We start from the raw sequence: 21,544 nt of genomic DNA, 5'->3' as shown, positions 1-21,544 counted from the left end.
CCAAATTACAATTAGAATCTAAAAAAAAAACCATATAATTATTCTCTATTAAAAAAATAGATAAGCTTTTTCTACATAATTACAATTACCAATCACAATTATAATCCAAAAAAATCATGTTAACTATCGAACTCGAGGGACGGATTTCAAGACTTTAGAAAGAAAAAAAACCAATGCACAACATGGTTTGCATATTTGTTTTTCTTAAAACAAAATGTGGAGACAAGATACGGCCACACCAATTTGGTGAACCAAAGTTTCTAACACAACACAAGAATTGAGAGAAGAGACATCGAAGCCCAGCCCACATTGTATGAAGCCCAGCCCATCAATCCAAACACTCTCGCTCTCCTCTTTTTGATTTTACACTTTGAGCTAAACCCTTAAACCCTTAAGAAATGTTATCCCCTTTCTCCACAAAACCCTTAAACCCTTCTATCTCTTCCTTCCAATGGATTTCCCCAAACACCCTCTCTTTCCCATCTTCCAAAACCTACACCACAAAATTTCCTTCCCCTCAAAACCCAAAGTTCCTCCCAATTCAATCCTTCCACAAACCCCCCACATTCCCTCTCTCTCTCAACAGAAGAAACCCAACTCTTGTTTCTGCAGGCAGAAGCAATAAGAAACCAGGTGGTCCATCAACAGGTAGACTTGAGGGTGGCTCAGAAATACGCCGCGAAGCGAAGAAGAACGCCAAAAGAAGAAGTAGAAGACTGGCTGAGAATTTATTCTACCGTCTTAAAAACCCGAATAAGAACCAAGCGGATAATTTTACAGAAGATGAGTTACAAATGATTGGGTTGGGGTATGATAGAATGGTTAGGTTTATGGAAAAAGATGACCCTAATTTAAAACACCCTTATGATTGGTATAAGTATGGGCAGTTTGGTCCGTATTCGTGGCGTGGGGTAGTTATTGGAGATCCTATTCGCGGTAGGTTTAGTGATGAACGTGTTAGTATGATTGGGTCGGTTAGAGATCATGAAGAGTGGGAGGAGATTGAACAGTTTGAAATGACTAAGGAGTTTGGGAATAGGTTGAATACATTGGATAAAGAAAAGGGGTTGAAGTATTTTTGGGTTTTGTTCGCATCCTAAATGGAGAGTTAGTGAGTTGCCATGGGAGCAATGGACTTTGGTTAGTGAGATTGTTGTTGAAAGTGGAAACAAGAGGTTGGATAAGTGGAACTTGATGGGTAGACTTGGGAATAAGGTTAGAGCTATGATAACACAGTGTGCTGCATGGATGAGACCGGATATAATTTATGTGAAGAGACCGGTGTATCAATGTAGGTTCGAACCGCAAGAGGATTTTTTTAAGGCCATGGGGCCTTTGCTTGATCCTAGTACGGAGCAGAATTTTTTGTTTGAGTTGCAACGTGAAGATGGGACGATTGAGACATGTACATATTTTGGTGGTTTGTGTAAGATTGTGAAGGCGAATCCGAAGGCATTTGTGGATGATGTTGTGAAGGGTTATGGGAAATTGAGTGATGAAAATAAGTCGAAATGTTTGTTTTTTCTATTGGGGAATCATCCGAGGGAGTTGTTGCATCCTTATACTAAGGAGTGGAAAGCGAAGTTGGAAGAGATGGAGCTGGGTTGTGATGCTCCTGCTGACGACGAAGATAATGTGAATGAGACACAGATGGCAGAATGGATTGAAGATGGTGATGAGGAGGATGAAGATGATGATGTTGAGGATGAAGACGATGAAGAAGAATATGATGAAGAGGATGACAATGATGAGGATGAAGTTATTGATGTAGAAAATGAGGAAAAAGAACTGGGGATTAAAGAAGAGGATGAGAGTCCTGAAGAGAATGAGAAGTACTGGGAAGACGAGTTTCAAAAGGCATTGAGAAGTTCTGAAGCAATGGAAGGCTTGGTAAAGCGAAGTGTGGAGAAGTCTACTGCATTGTATAAAAGGCAATTAAAAGAGATGGAAGAAAAGAATCACAAAGAGGTGAAGGAACCAAATGTGGAAGTTATTGAGGATTCAGAAGAGAGAATAAGACCAAAGATGTATAAAGATGAATGGGATTATGTTGGTTACGGGCGAAAGAGAAGAAGAAAGACCGGGAAGAATAGAATCCCACCAGAACTATTCTTGCGTGGTGCTGTTCGACCATTTACATACAGGAATCTAGTTAAAGAAATTGTGCTGATGAGACACGCCATTATAGATGGCGATATTAGTGGTCAGAGTTAATGGTGATTGTTTTGCATTTGACTGAGAGGGGCCATTTATGTATGTGTGAATTAAGATACCGTGTTGAATATGATTCTTGTAATGTGTAACTCATTATAAAATTTATCTCTCAACTGGTGTTTGATATACTTGCAGTTGTAATCAATTTTGATCACTAAAGAAAGCCTTTAAAAGTGACTTTCACTAGAGGTTTTTTATTTCTACGTGAGCACTGAGCACCATGTCAAACAATTTGTACCATTTGGATTTTGCAGCAAGTTAGCAACTCACTGTTGCTCAATAACCTGTTTATTCATCCAATATAATGGTATGCTAACTTGTCCAAGTTCGCAAAAGTTTCCTTGTTAGGATTGGAACTACAACAAGGGTGATTCAAGTTGGCGAAGTTTTATCTTCCCATGACAAAGTCGACAAGGTTTGTTAAAAAACGTTAAGGCTGGCTGGCTAATCTCCGGAGACATTCCATACATTCTTAAGATATATGTTGTTTTGAACGAAGTTTTGGTTAATTCTAACACAAAATTGTATCCATCTCTTCAAAGTTATGGTACCAAGTAGGGCAGGGAATTGGGTTGGGTAGACCCGAATCCGACCCGACCCGATTACTGAATACATCGGTTCGGGTGTATTTTCATATCCGTTTATTTATTCAGGTTCGGATTCATATATAATTTTTGGGCTTTTTTGAATTTTTAGTGTTATCCGATCGCGTCGGCCAGGTTCGGGGCTTTTTGAATTTTTTAGATATTAAATTTCGGTTTTGGTTCGATTCTCGATTCGATATAACCATATCCGACCCGATCCCTATCCTAGTACCAAGTATCTTTTTTTTTCCTAAATTATTGTACTTGGTAAATGGACAGAACAAATGGAGTCTTTTTAGCTAAAAGATGATAGTTTTAGGCTTTTAGCTAAGAGGATTCTTTTGAGATGATGGACTTTTTTAGGATTTCAAATAAGAGAACTTTAGGTATCTCTACACATATTTAGTAACCTCAGTAAGTCTCAACTGTCAATGCAACAAATACTAGAAAGAACAGACTTGTTATCATATACAGAGAAGTCAGTAAATCTGGCATAATTAAATTTAGTTTGAATAAATTTTGTGTCCCAAGTTATACAGCCTACAGACTTATATAAGAGAACAGTATCATCACATTGCAATATGCTCACACCAAGGCCTGAAGGAAAAGCAATGCAGACCAACTTCAACAATGTTTCTAGAGCCTTCAAACTTCTTTTGGTGTCGGTTGCACTTTGTGAGTGTTCAGCTGTTTATGGAAGAGTACACGTATATTTGAAAAATGAGATTGGCCCAAAGGTAGCCTTGAATTTCCGTTGTCAATCAAAGGACAATAATCTTGGTGATCACATACTCTATTACGGTCAAACATATACGTGGAGCTTTGGAGATCAAATTTTTGGTAGGACACTCTACTGGTGCAGGATGCATTGGTTGGATTCCAAGAAGAACATCTATATAGAAGGAACCTTCGACATTTATAAGACCTCACCAGATAAACTCATTTGTGGTTCAAACTGCACTCGTGTTGCAAGATCTCATGGTGTATATGCAAACAATTATGGCCAAGAAGAATTATTTTTGTATTATGAATGGCCTAGGCAGAAATATCTGATGCAACAAAATCAAACTAAAGCTTGAGAGAAGAATTATGCTAATTAGCAGAAACGTATATGATTTAGTTGAAGCTATGGCTGAGTAAATAAAATTATATTATATTACGGGTTTAAAATTGCGCCATCCATTTGTTTTGTTTTTCATGTTACTTGCAATTTGGTAAGTTTGATTCAATAAGATACATCTCAAATATGATCCTTTCAAATGCTATTTTGCTGTGAAGTCTGTAAGTCGACTCTAGAGTTTTGGATATTAATCCAATGGTTAAGATTTTGATCCTCAATTCTTACAAAGTTCAACCAAAACAACAAAAGCTCCCTCTTCAGAAAATGAAGTCTTCTGAGTGAGATGCCAAAATAGGTTGATCCCAGTCATGTTTCTTTCTTAGCAATTTCGAAACATCAATAAAGAATTCTTCTTGAGGATATGACTGCCTAGGTTAGGTAGAAGCCGATGAAGATTAATTAACATAGATCGGAATTCAGTTAAATGACACAGATATCTTACTGAATTTAATTGCATAAAACGATGTTGGGCAGGTGCATATTGCCGCTTCTCCTTATTATTTAAAAAGTAATACTCTGTTCCTGATTACTAGTGCGATAAAATAGAGACACGATATTGACGCAAACTATGACACGAGTTTGGTAACATAAAAGACAATTGAATAGAAGCAAATGAAACAATTTCCAACGATTGCATATAATTAACAAGCAGTGCAATTGTACAATGGAATAGAATTGGTATCATTACAAACTCAGATATACCTTGGGACTTTTCGTCAGTACATTTGTTGATACGGAGATAGACCTATTCAATGTCGAAAGGAAAAATAAATAAATAGCTCAATGGATCTGTCATCCTCTATTTTTCTCAAACTACCAGTTCTGATTTTTCTCTTGGGCGATCTTCAGAATAGATATCATACTTCAGGCTTCTTGCTACATCAAAGAAATGAGCAACAGCTTCCTCAGGTGTCCCAACGAGCACTCCATGGCCCAGATTAAGAATGTGCCCCCTCTGCCCTGCACATTTCACAACCCTGCCAAAGGGATGCCGTCAGATTATGTTGTTTACAAATCTGCATGGTCTTACAATCGACATAACAGTATCTCACATTTCAACTGAAGTACCATTATCTTCAATACAGGAGTATGACATAAAGAACACCCATTTGCTATAAGCCTATAACTACCATCGCCATTCCAAATTTAGTTCTTATTAATGTGGCTACAGCAATCAACCATTACCAGTATGATTTATAAAGGTATACGATTATAAATCAGTACACTTAACTTAAATGATACTGTTAAGCACACTCTACATCAAGATAATAATGACATGCGCAACACGAAAACTTGCCAAGGACTCTGAAATTTAGTCCAAATTGAAGTTCCAATGCCATAGAAAGTAGAAACTAACCTTTGGATCTCATCCGTCAAGGAAGGAAGTGGTGAAAATAGATAAGCTGGGTCCACGTTTCCCTGTACACTGATCCCAGTTCCTAAACGCTGTCTCCCATCTGCCATATCAACAGTCCAGTCAAGACCAATTACATCAACTCCAGTTCCTTTCATGCGTTCGAGAAGGCCACCGTTGCCATTGATGTAAAGGACTATTGGTGTTTGTGGGCACCTCTTCTTCACTGCGGCCACAATCTGTATGCATCAAATCCAAGGGGTCAGAATGCATGTTTCTTACTTTCTTTCAAAGAGTTCAGTAACTTGATAGTGTGAAAGTGGGGATTGAACACCCCAGACTTCTGGTATCATCACCCAAAGGTTTTACCAACTGAACGCATGGTTTTTTCAAAAAAGAAGAAGACGGAGGCATATATTCCTTGCAGTATCATCCCAGTACTAATGCATGCTTCCAACATGTCAGAACTATGCAGGAGTACAAGAGAAACTGTAACAATAATAAAACAAACCTAGAAGCATCCAATGCATCTTCGCAAGTTCTTACTTCAAAAAATAAGACAAAAACCTTCACTGGACACATCTCACGGTGATCATAGAGGTAACAAGTTACAAGTTACAGTATCATAGTTATGACTACTCTATCTTCATATGATGTCAAATTTTGAGCTTGAAGGCTCGTATGGCCTTATTAGGCAAGAAAGAAACATTGGGTTACCTCTATAATATAAGGTTTTGACCACTGCTCCCACATATTAGGAGGTAACTGTCCACCCCATGAATCAAATATTTGTATGCAGTGAGCCCCAGAATTCACTTGAAAGACTATATATTCTGTTATTGCCTGTGTCAGATGAGAGAGAAGAGCCTTCAATACATGCGGTGCAGTATGGCACATTCTCTTAATAGTTGTATATGTGCGAGTCGTACCCCCCTCCACTATGTATGTTGCAATCGTCCATGGTGCTCCCACAAAACCCAGCACCGCTGCTTGTTCTCCGACCTACATATAGTAAAGTTGAATCAGAGTATGCTAATAAGGAATAATCGACTATCAGAAAAGAAAGAGCTATGACCAAGTTATACATAAACTTCCTAGTAGAACAGAACTTCTATTCAAAATGGAAAACAAAAAAAAAAAATGTATACCTCCTGGTGCAATATTCGCAGGGACTCCCCCACGAAATGGAGTTTGTCTAAGTCAATGGGATGCAATGCTTTCAATCCCTCTTCAGAACGAATTGGAGAGTGAATAACAGGACCCCTCACTTCTTCAATGTCGAATGGCACACCGAATGCCGGAAGAGGAGTAAGTATGTCAGAGAAAATAATAACTCCATCGGGACGGAAAGCTTTCCAAGGCTGCAAAGAAATTTCCACAATGAGATCAGTTGTCTCTGACCTTTCCCTGAAGGATGGGTGTTTCTCTGCAAGCTTTCTGTAAACAGCCATATACCTTCCTGCTTGACGCATCATCCATGCTGGTGGCCGGCTTACCACATCCCCTCGTGCAGCTTTTACCAAGAGCGGGTCTGGAAGTATGCCAAATAGTGATCAAAACTAGGAAAAATACCATGTCCCGGACCCAAACAAGGTGTCGAGTATACATACCAGAAGAAGAAATGGTAGCCTTGGGAAGCAATCTATACAGCTTGAAATTGGTTTTGGAACAAATTCCATGAGGAAACACAACCCCTTTTTGTTTAAAGAAGCTTGATGAACTCCAACCAATTGAGCTGCATATATATATCAATAACACATTCTAGCTATAATTACACACATGCAACATAAAACACAAAAACAGAGGGAATGGAAGTGTTTTTGTTACCTGGTTGTAGAACAAGTCATTTCAAAATATTGACAGCATAAAAAAAAAAACCAACAACTTCTTCTCTATCTCCTTATCCCATATAAAATCCATTTCAGCCTCTTTCGTTCCCAACCATTCATGGGCCGTTTGGGCCTTTGCCCAATTCGGGTTACAACATATTGGACTTTAGCCCTGGGAAAGCCCACGAGTCTAAAAATGAATGTGGTTTCGACTTTGGAGATCGTATCAATGTGAACTGAGTCCAACACTAATCAAATTACTCAAACGATAAACGTTGCTATTTTTATTTTTTTATTTTTTTTATTGACAAATCTGTTTTAAATTAGATCAGTAACTCTTTGATGTTGACAGCGTTTGAGTCCCATACCTCTCCAACTTTACTCGGCCTACAAAATTTATAGACAAGCCTGTTTTTAACGTTGCTATTTCGTTTGTTAGCATCTCGTTTTCCTTTTTCGGAATGGCTTGTATTGAAATTGAAATGAGCAGTTGTTTAGGAGATGGAATAATTTAATAGGTTAATTAAACTCTGGGACCACAATTTGATTCATCAGAATTGTTGATTGATTGCTCGGTTTTGTAGTTGAATAAACATTCTTATGCGCTGATCGTCATCGCTTGAACTTGTCCTTTCTTCTGGTCTCTCGAGAATTGAAGTCATTTTCGTTAGCTGTCATACCCAATGAGGTATGTTATCTCACATGTGCAACACAGCCACGAAAATAGTTAGTTTATTATTACTTACTTAGAAGGTGTTATTTATTCTATTTCAATTGAACCATTCTATTGTCGCTAAAATATGTGTTTAGGCAAGTGAGCTAAGGAATTATGACTTTTAAAATTTTCTGTTTTTGGATAATCAATAATTGTGACGACCCTAAACAAGAGCTCCACGTTATCTCCACAGCAATTTTGTGTTTGAATGAAATTATAAAAAAAATCGGTATTTGGTGTTTATGCAAATATGTAAATCAGTGGTTACTTATCAAACGTAGAAGATAAAATGGTTTTCTGATGTATTATTATTACCCTGCCCGGCCCCTTAAGTCTTAAGAACATGGATGAGATCTATTTGAACTGGAATGCTGGATTCAGGCCTTTTTATTTGGACATAAAATAGACCTTTACTGCTTTACATACATTTTTTAAAGAGTTAAATCTACCCTACATTTTTATCCAAATCAAAAAATACATTTCACATTCTTTTTCTTTTCTTTTTTTTTGATTTTGGTTTTGATTTCCGGATCCAACGGCGAGATCCAACGGTCTCAGAACCTGCATCCCTATAGGGATATTCTCGTGGTAGCCCAAATCTTTTTAAAACAAAATACAATAGGTAGATAAATAATGTACCTGATCTGTAGTCGACATTAAAAGGTAAAAAGAATACACGTATTTGAAACAAATGTGATGTCATATGCGTTCATTTGCGACAAATGGAATTAGATGGTGCTTGCAAAAGAAAATTAAAAAATTCGTTGAGATCAAGGGGACCATAAGGGTTGAAGCCTAACCAATTAACACGCATTTTTTTTGGTGATCCGTTAATTGTCAATTGGTTTTGTGTTTTTGGGTTTATTCTCGTGATTCATATGTGACTAGCAAACATTGTGACTACCCGCCTCCATCCACAGTTGGGACCTCAAAAAAGTCTAGATCGAACTCAAAGCCCAGTTTACCCCCATTGGCTTGGGTTTAACATTACCCAATCGGAATCTTTATTCGATGCAAGAATTTTAGTTAGGGCATCTCTAATGGGGTGTAAAATTACATCTCCACATAGGCGCCACCTAGATACTATTAGGATTTTACAATGCCAATTGTAAATTATTGTAGAGTCCATAAATATACACTCTCTACTGTTCTCAATGAAAATGTATAAAAAAGTTAAAATTTAAATTCGGATGACACTTCAAGTGATATCCCTTTTTAAATTAAAGTGGGACGTTACTTCAAGTGTCGTTCGAGTTTAAAATTTACAAATTGTGACTTTCGAAATAGATAGGGACAACACTCCAAGTGACGTCCGATTTTTTTTTTTCCGGGCGCCCTGCTCGAAGTGTCGCCGGACTTTTATTAGCTGATAGTGAGAGGAGAAATTTCCCACTCTCTCTATCAACTAATACTCTATTATCTACAGTATAACACTTACATTAAAAAGAGTTTTTTGACATTTTGAGTGTAAAATTTCCACTCTATACGGTTTACACTCCCCATTGGAGATGCTCTTAGTTAATACTTGTAACGAGAATAACACTTGTAACTTCAGATTGTGTGAGTATTCTTAAATCACATTTACATTGCTTATCAACAGTAAAATATAATGACTCTAAAAAAACTCGTGATCCATACATTGAAATAAGATTTGGGGTTGTCTTGGATCTTCTCAACCAAACATGAAGGTATGAGGAAAACATCCATGGTTGAATCACATGTGGAGATTTAAAGTCTATCCGATTGATTAATTTACAAAATTTTGAAGATGCTCCATTCTTTGTCAATTGGTTTTGAATTGGAAGCTCTAACCTTTAAAATATTTTAAAAATAATTAATGTGACCATAAAGTAAAACATATTATAGGTAAAAACGCTAAAAAGAGCATAGGATTGACAAAATTGATGTATGTCAGCCTATTATTAGTAACAGTTAAATTGCCTCTACCAAGGGTTTATTGTTTTTATCATTTACCAAGCTGCACTAATTTCTTAAATGAAAAACATTGAACAAATGATCCGTTTTCATTTGGTGAAGGAATTTTACAAAACAAAATTATTTATTTTTTCTTTCGAGTGACAAAAGCAATTTACCCTCGAAAATAGGTAGAGCCTAATTAATCAACTTCTTCACTGCTGTACTTTGTAACCATTTTTCAAGGTTGATATTTTGACACCCATATGAATGAATCAAATGGTTAAACTTAAATAAATCTTGAAATGCAAATTCTTTTACCTTGGTAAGTGGGTTGCATTTTACTTTAACTTTAGGCTATGTTTTCACAGCGATTTAAATAATTTTAATTAGAAAACTAAATGCAACAAACATGTCTTCGGGGTTACAAAAAAACATTTCGCTCAACTCAATGTTGAAAGTCGAACCCGATAATAAACAATGCCGCTGCAAACCTGTTGGTTTGGGTTTGGGGTTAAACCCTCTAGGTGAAGTTGGTGCAACTAAATTTAGAAACACTAGTTGTGTAACTGTAAAATGTAAACAGTAAAAACATTAAACCAGAAAAGCAGTTAACAGAATCACGAAAATAACAAAGATCCTAAATTAGATTCCCTGATATCTAGCTCTCTGTCTTTCTCAGCAAGTAATGATGCTGTTTTATTTTGTTCACTTTATTTCTCAACTTAAATTCAACTCCACGGCTAAAAAACGCGGTGTCCTCTATTTACCACTCCTGTGTTTTAATATTCGTTGACTCTTAACCCATTCCTCCACGTCATCAACTGTTGAGGATGCGCACGTATCTTAACCTGTCCCCCCTCTTTCTTCACTCTATTCTTTACTCTTTTTCACAGACATCTTGCACTTTTTAATGGCATCCTCAAAAACCCAAAAAAGACTCAACCACTTGTTACAACCCCAATGCAGCAGCTTCACTATAAATATATAAACTTTCCAAAAAAAAAAAAAACTGTGTTTCTTTAGCTGGAAAATTCAGTTTTTTTGGCCTTGGGAGTGTTTTAGAAAGTTGGTTTCGTGTTTGAATGATTTGGGAAGTGTTTTTATGCTGTAAATAGAAGTGGGGTGTTTTTAAATTGGAAGTATTGAGTGGAAATATAAGAAAGTTTTGTTTTTTTTGGATCTTGGCTTGGCGTGCCATATGTTTTTAGGAAGTTTTGTTGTGGTTTAAATGGAAATGGGGTGTTTAGAAATTGGTTTTAGTTGTACAGATGATTGAGAGAAGTGTTTTTGTGATGTGAGTTGGAATGGGGTCATTAGAAAGTGGAATTTCAGTAAAGAGATCACCTTTACTACGATCTTCTTCCACCAGTAGAACAGATAGAACTTCGTTTTTTCATAGACCAAGATCAAGATTTGCACGTTTTTTGATGTTTGAGAAGGTGGACTATCTTCAATGGATATGTACTGTGGCTGTTTTTTTCTTTGTTGTTGTTTTAGTTCAGATGTTTTTACCTGGTTCAGTAATGGAGAAATCAGGAGTTGGTTCTGAATTTGGTGTTGTAAGGGATAGAGGGGAGTTGGTGAGTTTTAAGGAGATTGGTGGTTTGGATTTTGGAGATGGTATTCGATTCGAGCCTTCGAAATTGTTGGATAAGTTTCAGAAAGAGGCTACTACTCAGTTGAACTTGAGTAGACCTCTTGTGAGGTCAGGAGTTAGGAAACCTCAGCTGGCTTTGGTTAGTAATGTTTTTCTGGTTCATCTTATTTTGCATTCTTGTGTTTGGTTTGTTGATTCTGTTTAATTATGATGGTTGATTTGTCTGTGCAGGTTTTTGGTGATTTATCGGTTGAGCCAGGGCAGCTGTTGATGGTCAGTGTGGCAGTTTCTTTGCAAGAGATTGGATATGCAATTGAGGTACTACATGCATGAAACATGTGTTGATGTAATTCTTTGAATTTTGTTATGCATGTAAGTAAATAGTTGGTGGGATGCCTAATCATTAATATAGGAATAGACAAGGTGCTAGAATCTGGTTCGTTTCATAATTACATGGGGTGAAACAAAATACCATATGTTTTAACATTTGACACTGTCACATTGTTTTGCTGGGAACACTATTGTTACCAAATGTTGTTAGCTAACTGTTACGAATGTGAATGGGGAGTATGGTTGCATAATGCATCTTCTCTATTAAGGCTGGGAGTCCTTGGCTCTGTTTAATGGTTATAAGGAGATAAGTTTTCCGACTTTGAATATACTAGTGGTTGAATTGTAACATATAACAAGAATTAATCCAAATGAGCAAGTTTCCATAAACTTACCCAAGGTCATGTATGCTAATCCACAACCTCACAGAAGACAATGATTTCCTAAAAGCTCCTAGACTTCCTGATGTAGATTGAAGTGGCGGAAAATCAAAATCTACACTTTATAAAACCCTAAATGTCTCACCTTTATTGATAATCACTCAATAATTCATAACACACATAAGCACAATTAAAACAACTCCTGGAAACCCTAACCATAAGCCCTTATTTATATTAATCCTGACAACAAAACAAACCAATAGAAAACAAACACGTGGCAAATAATAACTAATGGACTCCTAATTGCACACGCAAAACACGACCATGGGCTTGGACTCGACTAAGGGCGCATGCCCATGGCACTGACAACATCAAACTAATGTTCTACGTCACTTTCATAATAATCATCATTTTTTGTATTTTTTGTAAGATAGTACTCCTACCTCCTTGGAGGTTAATTAATTATTAGATCAAGAAATTATTTGATGCAGCTTAGACTTGGTCACTTGAAAAAAAAAACTACACGAGTAAATACTAGAGGAAATTAGAAAAAGTTTTTCATGAACACTGGTCCAGTCGTCCAGCTGATTGTCACGCGACACAGTTGTTCAGCCGATCTCACAGTAAAATTAGAACTATATTTTCTTTGCTATGGTCATCGTGATTGATGACATCTAGTTGTTGAATCCTAAGATTTTTAATAATCAATCAGCAAAGCTATGCTATTAGGGTTTTAATCTCTAAATTGCAAATACTTGGATCCAAATATCCAATGTCTTGAAATTGGCAAATTTTCAATTGTTTGCCTGGGAAAGTGTTACTACGGATTTCCTCTGGGTTTTTTTTAACTGTGGTTGTTATGGCTTCGTTATTTGCAGGTTTTTTCTCTTGAAGATGGTCCTGCCAAAGCTGTTTGGAGTAGCTTAGGTGTGCGTGTCACCATTCTTCGCAATAGTATCAAACCAGAGGTCGCTGTAGATTGGTTAAAGTATGCTGGTCATTTACTTTATACAATGTGCACAATATAACTTGGCATTGATTCTTTCTTGTAGCAATGAGAAGAGTAATATGATAATTCCAATAAGAGAATAAATATCATGTTTCACTGTATTTGGAGTTGCTAAATGATTTGTCTTGTTTCTCTATTCGAAAAACATATACAAAAAAGTAAGAAAGAATCAAAAGAAAGAAAACGAAATGTTTTGATCATCTTGGGTTTATGTGTTGAAAATTTTCCTTTTCTTCCGGAAAGAGCTATATATCATGGATGTATGTTATCTACAATCTGGATGAATCAGATGATCCTAACAATTCAACTAATCATACTTTTTTGAAGTTTGAGCCTCTAATTGTTACTTCATATGTAGAAAATTATTTATTACTTCTGAAATGCATCCAATATAAGAGGTTTATTCTCTATGTGGCACTCATATGGTAACCCATCGGATATCATAGTTTGTTTTAAGGCATGATAGGATATTTGTTTATATGGATTCGTTTTTCTTATTATCAGGGAAGTAGATAATTCTGTTAATATTGGTGTAAAATCTAATTCATTCTAACATGTTGTGCAGCTACGAAGGTATACTTGTGAATTCTATTGAAACCAAGAGCATCTTCAAATGGTAAATATTATCTAACCACTTGTCAAATTTGTACGCATAGTTATCTGAATTCTTTTTGTTTTATGTTTTTATCCTCTCTTTTGCTCTGTATCCGTTTGCATTCTTTCTCCTCTCACTCTTTCTCTTCTGTTCATATTAGTATTGGTGATCCCATCATAAGGACCTATGACATTTTATTATACAATTGTCAAGTAAAATTTATACATTGTGATTGTGTTATATGGTTACCAAGTACTTATGTTATGCTATTCATGGGCATAATACCTCTCTTTTAACTAAACCCCCTCTCTGAAAGTTATAAAGATACTGATATTTGTTGATTATCAAAATGCGCCGGCATGTGTTTGATACGAGTCATTTGACTCATTCTTCCAACATGGCGCAGTCTTACAATATTGAATCATCTGATATAGCATAAAACTATTGGTGAAAAATGAATGTGAGAATAACATTAAGTTCCTTAAGAAGCTTGCTTTTAATGAATGTCCAAATACATTACAGCTGTAATATATCTTGTCACTTATCTTTTATTTCTTTATTATGTTCATGCTTGTTACAGTCTTCTGCAGGAACCTTTCAAATCCTTACCTATTATTTGGACCATCCATGAAAAAGAATTGGCCATTCGGTCAAGAGAGTACTCTTCAAATGGGCAAGTTCAGCTTATTAATGATTGGAGACAAGCCTTCAACCGAGCTACTGTTGTCGTCTTCCCTAACCACTACTTGCCGGTATGCTATTTGACACTTAAATTCATCTAACACAATCTTCTAATTTGCAGATCACATATAAATGGAGGGGATTCAAGGAGCCTATTGATTTGGATCCAACTTAGGAGATCTCCTTTGAAAACTAGTGTGGCCTATTGATCATCAAATGGTTGATCATTTCAATCCTTAAAAAAGAGTAACTTTAGTAAGCAAACCCAACATGCATGTATAGATTGACAATCCCTTCTTTAGGTTGGCTTTTAACTAGCGAGATTAGGCTATGATTTCTTAAAAAACCTAATCCTATTAGCTATTATAAATACCTTCTAGGACTCCAAAACTAGTCAGACTGGTGCTGAAATTGGCTTTTAATCTCTAATAGGTGAATCTTTTTCTCATGTCAGATGATGTACTCGTCTTTTGATTCTGGGAACTATTTTGTTATCCCTGGGTCTCCTGATCAAGCATGGGAAGTCAACAGTTTCGCCCACTTGAATAATAGGGATGGTCAACAAGTTAAATTGGTTCATGTACCTGATGATTTTGTTATCGCTATTGTGGGAAGTGAATTTTCGTACAGTGGTTTGTGGTTGGAACATGCCTTTGTATTACAAGCTTTATTACCAGTCCTCTCCGACTTACCGTCCAATACCAATTCCAGTTCTCGCCTCAGAGTGTGTATATTAAGAGGGGATTCTTCTAGCAATTACAGTGTGGCTGTGGAGGTACTACCAAATGAGTTTACAATTGCTTCCAGTTGAACATTCTTAAAGATACTGAATATCTTGGTTAAATAGCCTTGCTTTTAAACCCTATTTGTAGGCTATGGCTCTTAAACTGGGATATCCAACAGGAAGCGTGGAGCACATTGGCATTGATGGGGATGTGAACAGATTCCTAAGCAGTTCCGATCTTGTAATATATGGATCTTTTCTTGAAGAACAATCATTCCCAGAGATTCTGATTCAAGCTATGTGCCTTGGAAAACCGATTATAGCTCCAGATCTCTCCATGATAAAAAAATATGTAAGTTTTCTAATTGTGCATCTCTTCTTTGCATTTATAGAGGAAATTTAAGATACATGCTGGTTAGGCTGAAGAATAGTGTCTGGACACCATAGTGGTTCATGGGATAGACAGGAAACCATGTTTTGGTGGGATCTCCTGGGAGGTTAATGATCACGATTCAGAGAAAAAGTATTGGTCATGTGTATATACCTGGTTCATGTGTGCTGGGGGTTCCTGTTGTCTTTCTATTCTGTGTCTTATTCCTCTTTGTTGTATGTACTAGGTAGGATGAATTTATTCTAGGATTATGAAATGGGGGTTCCCTATTTTGATTTATTTCATGACAAACTATGAACTCTGTACCTTCACTAGGTTGATGACAGGGTAAATGGTTTTCTTTTCCCAAAGGAGAATATTGGAGTTCTAACCCAGGTTCTATCTCAAGCAATCAGTAATGGGAAATTATCTCCTTTGGCTCGGAATGTTGCATCAATTGGAAAAGGTCCTGCTAAAAACCTGATGGTTTCAGAGACAGTAGAAGGGTATGCATTTCTACTGGCAAATGTTCTCAAGTTCCCATCAGAAGTTAGACCTCCAAAGCCTGTTGCAGAGATCCCTTCTAGGTTGAAAGAGGAATGGCACTGGCATTTGTTTGACGAAATTATGCATTCAAATTATTCAATAGAAGTCTTAGCTACAGATACCTAGATGAGGTTGAGGAGCTGTGGAATCATACCACTAGTGAGAGTTCTGTTGCTGGAAGCGCGATAGATGAAGCATTCTCTTATACTGATTGGGAGGAGGAAAGGTTAATAGAAATGATAAATTCTAGAAAGAAACGAGAAGATGAAGAGGTAATAAATGGAGCAGGTGAAGTTTATGTTTTTTTAATTTGATTGTAAGCTAATTCTGCTTAGTGTTTATTGGTTCTTCAGTGGAGAAACCCCTAACCCTGGAACTCAATGCAGTTGAAAGATAGAACAGATCAGCCTCATGGAACATGGGAGGAGGTATATCGAAATGCAAAAAGGGTTGATCGGGCTAGGAATGATTTGCATGAAAGAGATGACAGGGAGCTTGAAAGGACAGGTCAACCATTGTGCATATATGAACCCTACTTTGGGGAAGGGGCCTGGCCGTTTCTGCATCGACGTTCTCTCTATCGTGGAATTGGATTGGTGAGTAGTGTACTAGTTTCGTCAACTCTGACTATACTAATCCCTTGTTTCCGTATTCATGGAGCTTTATGTTCCATTTTAAACAAAAAATGGCAGAAATATCTGTTTCACTTAGGCACCTGATGTTGTGGATTGTTCCCACATGTTTCCCTGGTGTCACATGCTTTGAGATACTAGATTGACCAGTTCCCCAACCGCATCCTGCCGAAGACGCCCAACCTTGTGGGGAAGGCGATTCTTGGTCACTACGATCTCCAAGTGGTCTTTTTCATTTCTTATTTAGGGAGCTCTAGGTTACAAATCTATGCAAAAAAAGAGAAATGGGCAAAAATAAATAAATAAAATTGAGATTGTGCAGCCAAACGTGTTTCATGATGGCTAAAATTGGGGTAATGCCCACATCAGGTGGCGCTGCATGGAATCTTATGTAATCTTCTGTAGTTATAGATCTCCGTTTTTTGTTCCTAGAAAGTGTACATAGTAAGCAATTATCAGATTTAGAGGTTACTACTATCTGCTAAAAAAATTCAGATTCTTATAATTTACCATACAGAAACAAATCAGATTGTATTAACAAGACAGTGTAAAACACTTCACACTGTATTAAAAGAAGCACTTAGCGACCAGTGGCGGAGCCAGAAAATTAAGTGAGGGTGAGCCGCCCAGACAACCAAACATACCGAAAAAAAAACTCATTTTTTTTAAACTAATATTTCGAACCCAATCACAAAACAAATATTAGATAAATATCAAAATTCATATAAAACGATAGCAATAAATGTATTATAAAAAAGAAAAAATAATGTGGGATGCTTTCGTAGAGTGTAACTATATATGTGTTTGGTATTTCTTGGTTTTTAAATATGATGGGAATTTGTTGTTTAATGTTGTTATATGTGATAATTGACGATAATAAATGTTAAAAATTTGGAAATTAATTGGAAATCGGATCGGATTTTGAAAACTCATCAAATTCCTATCAAATTATTTTTCGAAAAATTCGGATATTGGAATTTTGGAAATCGAAATACAAATATCTTTGTCAAATTCGGAAAAATATCGGATCGGATTTCGGATTATCGGAAAAAAGTGGCACCCCTATTAAAAACAATGGTTGAGCAGTCACAAGATATGGTCCAACCAAAACTTTGGGGCATAGCGATCCTTACTAGCTAGAAACAACTTTATTACGCTTAGGTTATGCAAATATGATGCAGCAAAAATTGGATCTTATTCAGATCAAATCCTCAAGGAATTATCAGTTTGGTTTCGTTATGAGGCAAGTTCAAATCACAAGGAGATTTAAATTGGATAACCAAAAGAATCAGATTCAATCTTCTGTAAATCGACGTACTCCAACCGAACATGAGCACTATTTTGTATAGATAGAATAAGAATTGAAGCACTTTCAACTAAGAGTGTTGGTTTGAACCTAGCAAAAAAAAGTGCTGAATCGGAATGAATTTACACTGTAGTAAGCAAGAAACCATAACTAGTGGAGCGAATGAGCTGAGAGAGAGTAAGTGAGGGTTAGTGGGTTACTGTTTTTGGGTGGGTTTGGTTGGGTTAATCATGAGAGAATAGCATATGAATAGGATGAATACTGTTTTTTTTTTTTTTTTTTTTTTGAAGTGAGGGTGCGCCAGGGCGTACCCTGGGCCCCCCTAGCTCCGCCACTGTTAGCGACTATTACATGTTCTTGCTCAGACATAATGTCCTTGGATGCCTATTACTTAGAATTTCGGAGAATAGGATATGTCAGTATACTACTTCGAAGAAACCTTGCTTAACCTCTACTTTTATACCTGTCTGAAGTTTTCTGGAAGCAGCAATCCTGCGTCACCTGGTTGACTGCTGGGATCGCAAAGTTAGAAGCAAATTTATAAACAATATATTGATTAATGAGTGCTTTCGGCCATCTTTGTCAACAAAGTTAATGTAGATCTTCATATATATGCTTTACTGGATCTTCTGCTTGTATATGATAAAATGGCTCTGATCTAGATGATTATTTGATTTCAGTCCACCAAAGGAAGAAGACCAGGAGAAGATGATGTGGAGGCACCTTCTCGACTTTCCCTTCTCAGCACCCATTATTACCGGGACATTCTTGGTGAATATGGAGCGTTTTTAAATAATTGCTAACCTAATTGATCGAATACACAAGAACGCTTTGGATAGGATTTCAGTCATGGAGAGCAGTTGCAAGAAAGGTAGTTAGAGAGTGTTCTGCTAAAAAAATTCCTGAGGTTTCTATACTTAATTATGTAGCTGAATGCAGATGTGTCATAAACAGTCCCAGAGTTCAGAACAATATTGAATGAGTTAAGAATTGGTAGGAATTTGAAGTTATTGGAAAACCCTTGAACCTTATCCTGAAATTGCTAAATTAGAGGGCACCGAGTTTCACCAACATAATCTGAGCCTCCAATTGCGAGAAGTTTGAAAATTAAAACCAACTGCATTCAACAACAGCAGCCCTTCACAACATACCAATGTTTGGATTTCATGAAACTCGAGAGAGGTTGGAGTGAGTTTATCCTTCCCTTAGGATTATGTTGATTAGTTGTGTAATAGTCTGTTTTCGCAGTTCCAAATGTCACACATAAAACTTTTTTCTTCTTGTAGGTTTCTTAAAACATTAGAGAATATTTTCTTCCCGTTCTTTGGCAATATGGAAATTAAATAATTAGAATCAAATGGCTTGTCTTTAGGTGAGTGTCAAAGTTTGGGTGAAAGGTGTCTATGCTGGTAAACGTATATCCTGAAGATTTAGCTCAACTACATTGTACATTTTCTTCTCCGTTTTTGGTTGGGTAGATTAAGGAGGATCTCATTTACTGAAAGGACCATGTTTTTTTCTCTCTATTGTTGAGCTTGTGTTCCTTTTTGTGGGGTTATGAGAATTTGTTCTCGAATAAAGGAAAAATTGGCAGAAATGAACACTAAAAAATTGATAGAAAATTATGTGTTTGCATTGCAGGCTTCTTTGTCAAAGACTGCAGAGATTGCATTGTTAGATGCCATCCAAAAGAGGAAGCACGGAGACACCCTCTACTTTTGGGTACCAATGGATAAGGATCCCAGAAGTCCATCGCAAAAGGATTTTTGGTCTTTCTGTGATTCTATAAATGCAGGAAACTGCAGGTAGAATAAACTAGCTTTTTTGTCTTCTTTTACAGATATCTAGTCTTGTATTCTTACTCATGCTTTGATGAAATATGATATTTGATCTGATACACTCCCACATTTGGTGGTTCAAGGTTTGCTGTTTCTGATGCTCTTCAGAGGATGTATGGCATAGAGCATGACTTGAATTCATTGCCACCCATGCCTGTGGATGGGAACACATGGTCTGTGATGCACAGCTGGGCTTTGCCAACTAGGTCCTTCCTCGAGTTTGTCATGTTTTCAAGGTACACCAGATTACTGAAATGTGCTCATTAGCATCTAGCTTTCCAAAACCCCTAAATCGTTTTCAAGACATTAAATCTCCCTTTTCCACAATAAATGACCTGGCATCAAATTCTCAGGATGTTTGTGGATGCACTCGATGCACAGATGTATGATGAGCATCACCAAAGCGGGCACTGTTATCTTAGTCTATACAAGGTGAGTTATATTTTTCCACATTTCATTTGTTGACATAAAGTTTACTGCACAGAGCACAGTATTATATTTCTTACGAAGGATGAAGAAGAAATTTTATAACATTAGTGAAATCATTTTAAAACAAATAACATAACATGAATCAACTTCAACCTCCAAGTTCCAAAGGTATGAGTTGCAGGCTTTTCTCAAGGAAAGAACTCATATGGCAGCTGTAGCCCTACTAACAATATATCCATGCCTCATGAGTGCCCTTTCACTCTACTCGTAATTTCATTGTAACATGGGTTGGAAGCATTTGTGCGCGGTAGCTTATCAGATGAGCCCATCAACTATAAAATTTAAAATTTGTTCTTTTTTTAAGATTGTATAACACATTGCAGGATCGAAATTGCTACTCCCGTGTGCTTGAGCTGCTTGTTAATGTCTGGGCATACCACAGCGCAAGGCGGATGGTGTATGTGAACCCTGAGAACGGTGTGATGCAAGAACAACACAGAGTAAAGAATCGGAGAGGTCAGATGTGGATCAAGTGGTTTTCATATACCACCCTCAAGAGCATGGATGAAGACTTGGCTGAGGAGTTCGATTCTGATCATCCTACACGGAGATGGCTATGGCCATCAACTGGTGAAGTCTTTTGGCAAGGGCTGTTTGAGAGGGAGCGAAATTTACGGCATCGACAAAAAGAGAAGAGAAAACAACAGAGTAAGGATAAGATCGCACGGATGCGTAAACGTTTTCGTCAAAAAGCAATAGGCAAATATGTGAAACCTCCGCCAGAGGATAAAGGAGATTTGAACTCGACAACGTCAACAATTTTGCGATAGCATTCTCCTCCAAAGCTTATTTTATTGAAATTAAAATTTAATTGATGATTCATTTTTTTCCTTTTTCTTTTGGGTCTGAAAATGTGCAAGGCATATTGTATTCTTAGGTTTTCTGTTGTAACATCTGTATCATTCTGTAACTGAAGCTCATGAATACTTGATTATATATATTTGTTATATTCTTTTCCATGCACCTATGGCATATTGTTGATTTGTTGTCTTTGCAAGATGGTCAATGTACTCTAAATTTTTTTCATTTGTCTTTCGTTTTCCCGGAGGAACCTTTTATTTGTTATCTTCTCTACATATAAGATAACCAGACTTTCGGAGCCACAATTTTTAACCGTATGAAGTAAATCTAATCTCCTTTTTATTGAAATTTAGGTCTTGAGATACCTTTTTCCTATATATTTTACTGATAGTGTCTCTGGTGCGTATTTACAAACCATTACCACTGTGTAAGATTATGCTGCTGGATGGTAGAAACCTAAAACTGATTTCCCACCACAGGTCGAGTTTGCCCATGGAGACCTGCTCAAACTGA

General features: G+C 36.8%; 3 protein-coding genes across 5 annotated transcripts; 2 read left to right on the top strand and 1 right to left on the bottom strand.

The window, feature by feature from the left end:
* The first annotated feature begins 365 nt into the window (after window positions 1-365).
* LOC147495177 (uncharacterized) lies at window positions 366-2,342 on the top strand. The gene is given in 2 exon segments (XM_086563789.1): window positions 366-1,081; window positions 1,083-2,342. Coding segments are annotated over 2 exon segments (1,815 nt in total). The 5' UTR covers window positions 366-398; the 3' UTR covers window positions 2,215-2,342.
* Window positions 2,343-4,531: 2,189 nt separating this feature from the next.
* HEME1 (Uroporphyrinogen decarboxylase) lies at window positions 4,532-7,303 on the bottom strand. The gene is made up of 6 exons (XM_086563787.1): window positions 7,100-7,303; window positions 6,883-7,007; window positions 6,421-6,803; window positions 5,990-6,274; window positions 5,276-5,511; window positions 4,532-4,895 (listed from the first exon to the last, which is right to left on the bottom strand). Exons 1-6 carry the CDS (start codon window positions 7,117-7,119, stop codon window positions 4,727-4,729), a joined length of 1,218 nt encoding a protein of 405 aa, XP_086419913.1. The 5' UTR covers window positions 7,120-7,303; the 3' UTR covers window positions 4,532-4,726.
* Window positions 7,304-10,605: 3,302 nt separating this feature from the next.
* On the top strand, window positions 10,606-21,189 carry LOC147495175 (uncharacterized). 3 transcript variants are annotated; one of them, XM_086563784.1, is made up of 14 exons: window positions 10,606-11,469; window positions 11,562-11,648; window positions 12,919-13,028; window positions 13,615-13,665; window positions 14,225-14,396; window positions 14,780-15,100; window positions 15,198-15,401; window positions 15,756-16,237; window positions 16,352-16,561; window positions 18,584-18,774; window positions 19,545-19,708; window positions 19,825-19,977; window positions 20,095-20,173; window positions 20,554-21,189. In XM_086563784.1, exons 1-8 carry the CDS (start codon window positions 11,038-11,040, stop codon window positions 16,089-16,091), a joined length of 1,713 nt encoding a protein of 570 aa, XP_086419910.1. In that variant the 5' UTR covers window positions 10,606-11,037; the 3' UTR covers window positions 16,092-16,237; window positions 16,352-16,561; window positions 18,584-18,774; window positions 19,545-19,708; window positions 19,825-19,977; window positions 20,095-20,173; window positions 20,554-21,189. The 3 variants fall into 3 exon arrangements, with proteins under 3 accessions (XP_086419910.1, XP_086419912.1, XP_086419911.1); XM_086563786.1 differs by having other exon boundaries at window positions 10,873-11,469; window positions 15,792-16,237; XM_086563785.1 differs by having other exon boundaries at window positions 10,900-11,469; window positions 15,756-16,253.
* The last annotated feature ends 355 nt before the right edge of the window (window positions 21,190-21,544 follow it).

This window comes from Coptis chinensis, chromosome 6 (assembly GCF_015680905.1).
Source record: "Coptis chinensis isolate HL-2020 chromosome 6, ASM1568090v1, whole genome shotgun sequence".
NCBI classification, from domain to species: domain Eukaryota; kingdom Viridiplantae; phylum Streptophyta; class Magnoliopsida; order Ranunculales; family Ranunculaceae; genus Coptis; species Coptis chinensis.
Note: the sequence above shows the minus strand (reverse complement) of the source record. Positions and strands in the feature narration are given on the sequence as shown.